The sequence below is a fragment of the Halyomorpha halys genome, unplaced genomic scaffold, assembly GCF_000696795.3.
Source record: "Halyomorpha halys isolate HHAL.00 unplaced genomic scaffold, Hhal_1.1 Scaffold659.1, whole genome shotgun sequence".
NCBI classification, from domain to species: Eukaryota; Metazoa; Arthropoda; class Insecta; order Hemiptera; family Pentatomidae; genus Halyomorpha; species Halyomorpha halys.
In genome coordinates, this window is record NW_027107174.1 from 407,724 (window position 1) to 417,742 (window position 10,019).

Sequence of the window (10,019 nt, forward strand, 5' to 3'; positions counted from 1 at the left end):
TTTACAATATAAGGTCACGAGGCCATCTTCTTTTCAGGCACCTCGGAGGATTGCCAAGAATGGAAGAGGAAGCAAGGTTAGAAACGAGTGGGTTTGGGTGGTTAGGGAGTTTATTATGGAAGGAATAATATCGGGTTCGGGCTAGATCGGTTACATTGTCTTAATGGTAAGAATGATAATTATATTTTGTGTTTACCTTATTTCTTATTGTAGTATTCCTAATCTTATTTCTTATTGTTTTTATCTCTATCCTCCTCAGTTACCAAATTTCCATTGCTTTGATTTGGTTTCTGTATTTTGGTTTAGGTTCAGGACTCTGGCGTAAGTCAATAAGGGGATAAACTTAGTCTTTTATAATACTTTTTAAAAAAAAATTTATTATTTCTTTCTTTCTCTGGAAACCAACCTTGAGTGAATGGAAACATATTCTGGCTAATTTTATTGTTTCTCTGAGTTCTCCATCTATCTAGCCATTTTCGTTAAGGTAGGCCTTTGAAATCTCTTGCGTGCTCCTGCTATTCTTGCTTCAGTCATATTATTTGGTTTTCTCATTTTTCTTACCTTACTATTCTCATTATTTTAGTTTTGCACGTATTAATCTCCATGTTTTACAGTTACAACCTCTGAATCATCCATGTCCTTTTAAGATCTGGGAGACCCAGTGGTCTGAGTGGACTATAACTTCAAGTCCTGACTGGACAGTGGGAAAACATTTCTTCAGAGTAGTGCTCAATTGACTCATCACCCACTGTCCATTCCATTTGTTTTACATCTTTTTCCATTAGTTCAGGTTCTCACCAGTCCTTTGCAAGATTCCCTCCAGAAGTGAATCGAGCCACAGCCTCTTCGCATTATACTTTTTTGTATTCTCTTAGAAAAAAAACAAACTGTTAAATACAGTAAAAACAATATCAGATTTAGGATAAGTACTGATGACATTAGATTCAAAACAAATATTTTTATTAATTCAAGATAATTATTTAAACATTTAAAATAATTATCTTGAAATATAAATTCTACAACAGTTATTTTCACTTGCTGTAAAAAAAATTGGAAGGTACTTAATGAGTTTTACTACTGACCAAATCAGTTAATGTAATACCTTATGTCAATGCTAAAGAGTAATGATATGTAAATATAAAAGTGATACCTATTGAATTTAATTTATGTCAACCATTGTCTAATTATAGGTGATGCTATGGTACTCCTGAGATCAGTAGGTGCTGCAGAATATGCAAACAGTTGTGGAAAGCTAGAAGAATTTTGTAATGAGCACAGGATTAGGCTAAAAGGAATAATTGAAGCCCGTAAAATTAGAATCCAACTGACTAATGAAATAAACCTGTTGAATCCAGAGTTAAATCTTCCAGTCAATCCTAAATTAAAACCTCCCACTGACACCCAGGTAGAGAATGAGATTTAATAATAAGTGAGTTTAATGAATCCCTCAGAATTTTTATTCTTTGTTTTTTACTTTTGTTACTTCACAGGCTAGGCTTCTCAGACAAATTGTCCTGTCTGGAATGCTTGATCAGGTTGCTAGGAAGGTGGATGAGCCACAAGAGTCGACTGTGAAACAAAGGCCACTTTACCACACTCCACTACTTGAAGAGACAGTTCAGGTCCACAGTAGTAGTGTATTGTATAAGGAATACCCAGAGTGGATTGTTTACCAAGAAATTTATCAGACAAACAAAGTATATCTCAGAGGTCAGGCAATGAATGATCAATTATTTTTCATAGTTTTATTATTTATTAATTTTTTTTTACTGGATTGTTTATGACCTACATTAACCAAAACTTAAAAATAAATCTCTGATCCTTTTTTTTTTTTTATTTATTTAAACAAAAAGCAGTATTTTATAAATATGTTAGTATGTTACTATACCTGTCATTTGCGTTTAAAGGATAAAAACCAGTTGTACATTTTTTTATAATGGCTCAAGTCCTCCACCGAGGACCTTTTTTTTTTTCCCTTCCTCGCCATTTCTGTCATACAGGGTTTGGCAGCAGTGGGATAGTTCACTAGAATTACTACACATGCCACTGCCACCAATAATTATCTTTATTATTTATTGCAGCCTACCGCTCGGGTGAGCACCTTTTTAGATGGGGCTACACCTTATCCACCTGCATCCGTCTGGGTTCCCTCTCCAGCACGCAGCCTGGTCCAGCCCTTCTGGTCTCATTCTGCCTCTGCTTCTTCACCTACATCTTCTTGTCTTGGTGGCTCACAGCTTGTGTGATTCCAGGTGGTCGAGCCCTTCCTAACATAAAGTGCGTCGGGCCGACCACCTTCCACCCGTAGATGGATTTCCTGAAGAAGGGATAATTCTCTTCCATCAGACGAGGGAAGTCCGACTCAGTGAGGGCAAATACCCCTGTTTTCCTTAACAACCTGGCACGATTTCCTTCCATGGCGGTGCAGTTTCAGGGACTCCACACGGTAGGGCACCGGGGGTCGATGTTCTTCCCAAAACTTTGCAGCTTTCTCCGGAACCCATCATGTCCTGTTAGGATCTGTGAGACCTAGTAATCTGGGAGGACCCACCCCGCTGTCAGTCTTGAATGGACGGTAGGGAAGAACTTCCTCAGAGTAGCGCCCTTCTGGCTTGCCTGCCACTGTCCATTCCATTCTTCAATGGAATCCTCCCGCAGCCTCTTCTTCCTTAGGTTCAGGGTCTCACCAATCCTCTCTCGGAGTCCCTCCAGTAGCGCTACCAACTCCTGCCTCTTTACTTCATACTTGACAAAGTCCTCCTTGAGAATGATGTCCATGACATATACAACCCCTGAGTGGAAATGTCACGATTCATTCCTCAGGGCTGCTACAAAATAAATATTGACTAACCCAGATGGGATTCGAACCCACAAACTTCTGAGCTGAGCTCTCTGGGACCCTTGCCACAGTCCGCTCAGCTATCAGCACATTGTACATATTCTTATTGCAAATCTATCATTGGTAAAATTGAAATAGAGTATGAAAAAGTTTCCATTAACTTGGACTTAATCATGTTAATGAGTTAAGTTTTTGTTTTCTTTTTCAGTTAATATCCTTAAATATTTGTAAACTGAATATTGGATGACATTACCTTGTTTTTTAGTAGTTCTTTTAAGATGTTCTATAATTTAAAAAAAAAAAAATCTTGTTATAGGTATAACTGCTGTAGAACCAGAATGGCTTCCAGTATTTGCAAAATCTTTGTGTCGACTTGGAGTGCCATTGGAAGATCCGGAGCCTAGATATGATCCAACTACTGGGTTGATATATTGTCATGTAAAAGGAACATTTGGTAAATATACTTGTAATTTTTTAATTTTTTTTTTTATTAAAAAAAATTGATTCTAATAAAATTAAAAATCATGGCCATTTTACTGTTTATGTCATACTAAACAGAGCTATCATATTTCTTTTATAGCATATAACTAAACCCTCTCAGTAGTTTAAATACATATGATAAAAGCAGTAGAAGATGGTTAACAAGTGGCGATAGAGACTATAGCTGCAGGTTGATTTGAACCTTAAGTTTTTAATGACCAAACATAGTGCTTTTGTTTAGAAACAAATTTCAACTAAAATAAGTTTATATTAGCCTTCCTGAATATCTTCTATACTTTGTTACAAAGCTCTCATCAAGCATTTCCAGACTAACAATCTATTACATTTTAGTTTAGAAAGGTTATTTATTTTTTAAGAAAAGGATATGGCTAATATAGAGTTTGAAAATATGAGTATATTTTAGCACTGCATCGGGGGGGGGGGTGTAATTACATAAACTTATTATTGACTGTCTGCCCATAAGCGAACTCATTATCGTTTTTCTATGCATCCATACAAAATAGTCATGCGTCAAGAAGTGTTAAAATATGACCAAAATATTTATGTTTCATTTGGAGCAATGTTTCGATTTTTTTTTTTTTTTTTTTTTAATGACGTAAACCTTTTCTTTTCTGGCAAAGCACATTTTCCTTTTATGAGCTCTATGAATTGGAAATACTTATTTTATTGGAGTGAATATAATCTGAGTGCCAGAAATTTATGGTATTTATCTTCTAAGCAATATATGGGATTGCTCCAAAATATTTATGCCATATTTCTTAAAGAATGTATTTACCATAAATATAGTATTTTAGGGAATGTGTTTTTTCATTTGGGAACAATGGAGAATACATCTAATAAATCAATCAAGTGATGTGTTTTCGGAGTGCTTGATCTTAATGAAAGTTGGTATTCCTTGAACCAAACAATTGCCAGTTTTTTATTTGCAATATTTTTTCTGTGTGGTTATCATTAAGCTGACTTTCTTTAAGCACCATCCTTGAAATCTACAAACCTAAAAGGAAGCAATTGACATAACATTATACTCCACTTCCAGCAGTATTTCAATGTATTTTTACCAAATAACTTGAGATATGAGTCTAAAGTTTTAATTTTTTTTTTTTATATCATGTTAGCATGTAGTGAGGTAGTTTTATTTATCCTATATAACTAAACTATTTAGCAAAATTATTCTTATAACTGAAATTATAGTTGTGGGATCATTTATGTCTCATGATAGGGATGGGTATTCATGATCTTTAGTTTAACATATTGAAGTATGTTAAAAGGAAAAAGTTGTGTTAAATAGAGAAATATTTCCTTCTTTTAGCATGTTAAAACAATATGACATTTAGGGCATTTAATATGACATTTAACATGGTTGAGGGTCTGTCTCTCTGTAGGTCTACTAAATGGAGAATAAAGTCACAAAAAAGGCCAGTTGAACTCCATACTCTTTGTCAGTTGTCTTGATTAGTTAGTTACTCGTGGTTTGTGTATGGTTTGTCTTGTTTTTATTTTGTATGTTTTTAAACTGTAATAATATAATGGATACAAATAATAATGAAGTAATGGAAAAATAATCATGGAGCCAGTGAGATGGAGGAAAGATAATGTAATGAAGCTGTTGGAGGTTTTATTATCTCGTAAAGATTACAAGGTTACAAAATAAGTTGCCCAGAAAATCCGCAAGGAGCACCTTTGTGTTTAACATAAAACATGGACTTCAAATTCGGCTAATCACAATCCTATACTTTTAACATTTAGCATGTTAAAACTTTTTATATTTAACACAAGAATACCTCTATTAAGATGTATTTTAAGTCATCAACTTAAAAATATATGAACTGTTTTGTAAGTAAATAATTTTTCTTTATTAGATATGAATTTTTTTATATGGATACAGTGGAAGGGAAATTATTATTTATAGAAATTAAAATGAAATTCTTTTATTCAGGAAGAAGAGGTTGGGAATTGCCTGCTGTTGAAATAGAATTTCCTCCTGTACTAGATAAATATAAATGGTTTGCGAAATTTTTGTTAGAGGGCTCTATTTTTCCAAAACTGAAAAAATTCACGAAAAGCCTTCTCTCAACACCTAAGACAATGATTAGATCATGGGCAAGGTATTATTTTTGTTCAGAATAACTAAAAATCTAAATAGATTTATGAAATTATTTCCACAAAACTATAATCATTTTTTCTATTGGTAAAGATTGCAGCCAAGAACTGAAATTCTTTTAAAGACATTGATTCAAAAAGAAGTTAATTCAAGAGATAAATTGTTAAATGTTTGGAAAACAGAACCAACATGTAAGTATTTATGGTTATTTTTGTTATATCTTTATTTTATTTTTTAAAAATATACATATTTCAATGATTTGCCAGTGTTCACTATAATTTCAAAACTGTATGGTTTTTTGGTTTAATCATCTTCAACTAATAATAAAAATCTTTGTGCCAAATTTACAAAATTAATGCTCAGAATAGTTAATGTTTCTACGGTTAAATATTAGTAATTATTGTTATAATAAATAATAATTGTTTTACTTCTTTAACCAACTAAAAAATAAGAAAATAAGGTATTTATTTTTTTAAAAAATGATTAATTTACTTTTGTTTTGGTTATTGCTCTATAAATATATTGTTTTATTTATCCAGATTTAAAAAGAATTATTTTAGGGAACTGTAAAGTGAATGCTAACAATTGTTACCAAAATATGATTTTTTAATTTCATTTGAAGTAATATTGATGATATAACATAAGATTTTGACCATGTGAGACTTTTTTGCCTGGTGAAATATTTCTGTGAAATCCTTTTTTTTTTACTTTATTTTTAGTTTAAAAAATAATTTTTGAGTTGTTCAAATTTTTATTCGTTTATTTATTTATATATAGATTTACTTGAAGCCTATCAAAAATGGTTACCAGAAACAGCACATAATGAGACTTCAGTGATATGGCCTCCTATTGATTGACTTTTCTTAAAGTAAATTGAGGAAGCTATTATTTGTTATTATTAATCACATAATGTAAATAGCTGTACAAATATTTTAAATTGTGATTATCTTTCAATTCAATTTCATAATATGTAATTTAAAAAAACAAAAACATTTTATTTTTTGTTTTTAATGAAAACATTGTATATTATTTGTTAAAATATGTAGATACTCTTCATTTTGAAATGTAAATTATAAATATGTTAAGATTAAATAAAATTGTTTAATAACTAAACATTATTTACATTTACCATAAAAAAATAAACTATGAATCAAATATAAACTTGTTTAATTCCTAAAATCTTTATATTTGCATTAGTATTTACTTTACTTATTTTCAATGATAAACCTTTGTAAAGGACCAATAGAAAATTTTTACTCTAATGAAATAGCTACTAGTCAAAAGTAATGACTGCCAGCCATGAAAATGGCAGCTGTTCCAAAGAGACAAAAACAATATTTTTGAGTTCTTTTATATATATCCAATAACCAGAAATCAACATTTTGTGAATTTATTTTGATCAATTTCATGAAAATTACTACTCCTAAGAAAACAATAATTATAAACCACTTTATAGTACATTAAAATAGCTTTAATATGAATGGTAACAGAAGTTAGCACTAATAGGCATTAGTAACGTCTAAGGGATCCTAAGATCTAGTTTTTTATAAACCAAGTTTTTTCCAAACAACTAGAAATTAACATTTTGTGAATTAATTTTGATGAATTTCATAAAAATTACTACTCCAAAGAAAACAATAATTATAAACCACTTTGTAGTACATTAAAATAGCTTTAATATGAATGGTAACAGAAGTTAGCACTAATAGGCATTAGTAACGTCTAAGGGTTCCTAAGATCTAGTTTTTTATAAACTAAGTTTTTTCCAAACAACTAGAAATTAACATTTTGTGAATTTATTTTGATGAATTTCATAAAGATTACTACTCCAAAGAAAACAATAATTATAAACTACTTTATAGTACATTAAAATAGCTTTAATATGAATGCTAACAGGGATTAGTACAATTAGTAGTCTAATGGTTCCTGAGATCTAGTTTTCAATAAACCAAGTTTTTTCCAAACAACTAGAAATCAACACTTAATGAATTAATTTTGGCTAATATGAAAATTACTACTACTAATAAGATAAACGACATAAAACTATTTTATAGTACTTTACACTAGCTTTAATTTGAACACTAATAGATATCTATATGTCTAAAGATTTCTGAGATATAGTTTTCCTAAAATTAATTCATTAACAAATGATTTTTTTTATGAAATTTTGATTTTTAAAAGAGTGTATCTCAAGAAATATTGAACCTAAACAGTTCCATTAGGGCTTATATTTTAGCAAATTTACTCTACTTTTAATGATGTCCTATTAAAATATATTGGCCATTACCTAACAAACCTAAAGATACTGAAGCATTCTGATTAATGCAAAAAGTTGTAGAGGGCTATAAAGATGAGGGTTCACATATTCCATGAATCAGAGAATATCGATTAAAATAGTGGATACCACTAAATTCAGACCTAATAAAATGACCTGAAGAGCATGAAGCCCGGAAAAATATTTTCTTAAATATTTATGGATAAATCTTATCCATTTTTCTCTTGAGTACTGTCTCAAACTTTTGGCAATTATCCTCGCTCCGGCATGGATACATCAAGGCTGCGGTAGATTGTCTCTATTTCCATCTGCTTAATATATTAATATTATATATATTCCTGTTTTTCTCAACATCTTGACCTTCAATGCTCTGAGTGTTGATGATGGTCATGACCATATGCTATGAAACATGACTTGAAGTCCAAGTAAGTTATCATGAGATTTAATAGAACTCTCCACTTGCTTCTTTAATTTTATCTTTTGATATGGAAGGTTCAATTCCTTAGAAATTAAAAGTTTTTCTCATGAAGATCATGTAGAAACAGCTTGAGAGGTGGAATGTTAAAAGACTAAATTTAACTTTTTAGGATTGCAAAAAGTTTATTGTGCCAACAAATTTAAATATTTGTATTACATTTAGGTTATTATCTCATTACTATGAACTATACTATTAAAATTATATTATAAACTATACTAAAAAAAAGTTTTTACTGTTTTAATGAAGATAAAATAATGAAATAATAAATGAAAAAATTAATAAAACTTCTGAGTGTAGTAGTTTTAAATTTTTGACATAATAATTTTAATTCAAAAAAATTAAAATCTGTACCACTACAACCCATGAAGGGTCAGGGGTTTAGTATTTTAGTAATCACCTCCTTGTACAACCGTTGGTCTAGTAACAGTACTTCCTTGCAAAGTGCTGAACCTCTGAATAATTTTAATAGTTCATTAATACTTTTGATGATAAAATAAAATAAAAAAATTTAAATTAACATTTGAAAATCGTTTCTATTGTTAAAAAAACAAAACAAAAGTAAGATGTAAGTTATTTAAAATGTCTTCTGGTAATATATAACTTTTCAACATGTTACACAAATCCTTTAGGAAATTACAAAAAAATATTTTTAAAAACTCAAGGTTTTTTCTATACAACTGTGAATGGATTAAAAAAATAACACTCGATCTTTTTAAATAAAAAAAGACATTTGAATACATAGTCAATTTAAAGTAATTTGTTCACATAAAGTGTTATAAATTACTAGATACCTTTATTATTTACTAGTCTTAAATTGTTTTTTCTGATGGTCATCAAATTGTTGGTTGCATCCTTGCCAGTTCAGTGGGATTATTTTCTCGATCAGATTTCATTGGTATGGTATCCGTGCACAAACATTAGTATGTCTCTTTCCAAAAGTGGCTTTTTTCTTTCCTCAGTTTCAAATAAATTTCAAGTCATACCGGGTCCAAGAGGAGTTTATATGGGTCTTCATTTGCTTCCTTCTAACCAATATAACCCATTCAGCAAAAATGTATATACGTTGCCAGACATCTTTAGTTTAGAATACTTACTACTAGTTATTGCGAGAAATTGTAAATGTACGTGACAAAAATTCAGTAATACAATGAACATCTGTTCAATTATTTCTCTGTAGTAAACAGTGGATTCCACAATTATGTTTATCCACTTTCTTCTTTTACTGGCACAATAGGCGCATGAAGCTGCCCTTGGCTTGCTCAACAGCTGTGAACCATCTCTCTCTATCTTCTGTTAGGGTAACTGGGATCCTCATTTGCTGCAGATTCCATCCCTCCATTGGCCCTCCAGCCTACTATGTTACCGCACACCATCCGGAACGTAACTATACAGTTTATAAGCCACTCTTTCTTCGCTCATCCTCATTACATGGCCAAGCCATTTAAGCCTTTGTATCCTTATGTACAAGGAGATGCTACATTCCTTGTAGAGCCCAAAAAGTTCACCATTTTTTCTTCTTCGCCAATTACCATTCTCGTATACGGGCCGCCCTAAGGATTCTTCTTAGAATTACTCTTTCAAACCTGTCGAGCAGGTTAACGCTTTCATTGCTCAGGGTCCCAGTTTCTCCACCGTATGTGGCATTTGGCCTTATCAACGTTTTGTACTGGGTGAACTTGTAGTACAGCTAACAAGTTTGCTTTTGATTAGCCTTATGATGGAGAAATAGGCTTTATTTCCAGCTGAAATTCTGCTTTTAACTTCTTCATCCTGGTTCTCATTGATAATAGAGCCAAGGTAAGAAAAACTTCTTACCACTTCGAAA

The 10,019-nt window shown here is 31.2% G+C and overlaps 1 protein-coding gene across 1 annotated transcript in view; it reads left to right on the forward strand.

Annotated features, from left to right (window-relative positions):
* Nucleotides 1-6,507, forward strand: part of kz (putative ATP-dependent RNA helicase kurz) — a 25,864-nt gene extending 19,357 nt beyond the window's left edge. The window contains exons 13-18 of the mRNA XM_014427637.3: nt 1,191-1,405; nt 1,491-1,710; nt 3,156-3,293; nt 5,277-5,445; nt 5,535-5,632; nt 6,219-6,507. Coding sequence (XP_014283123.1) covers nt 1,191-1,405; nt 1,491-1,710; nt 3,156-3,293; nt 5,277-5,445; nt 5,535-5,632; nt 6,219-6,298 — 920 coding nt within the window. The 3' untranslated portion in view covers nt 6,299-6,507. The remainder of the gene's footprint in view (nt 1-1,190; nt 1,406-1,490; nt 1,711-3,155; nt 3,294-5,276; nt 5,446-5,534; nt 5,633-6,218) is intronic.
* Nucleotides 6,508-10,019: the final 3,512 nt, after the last annotated feature.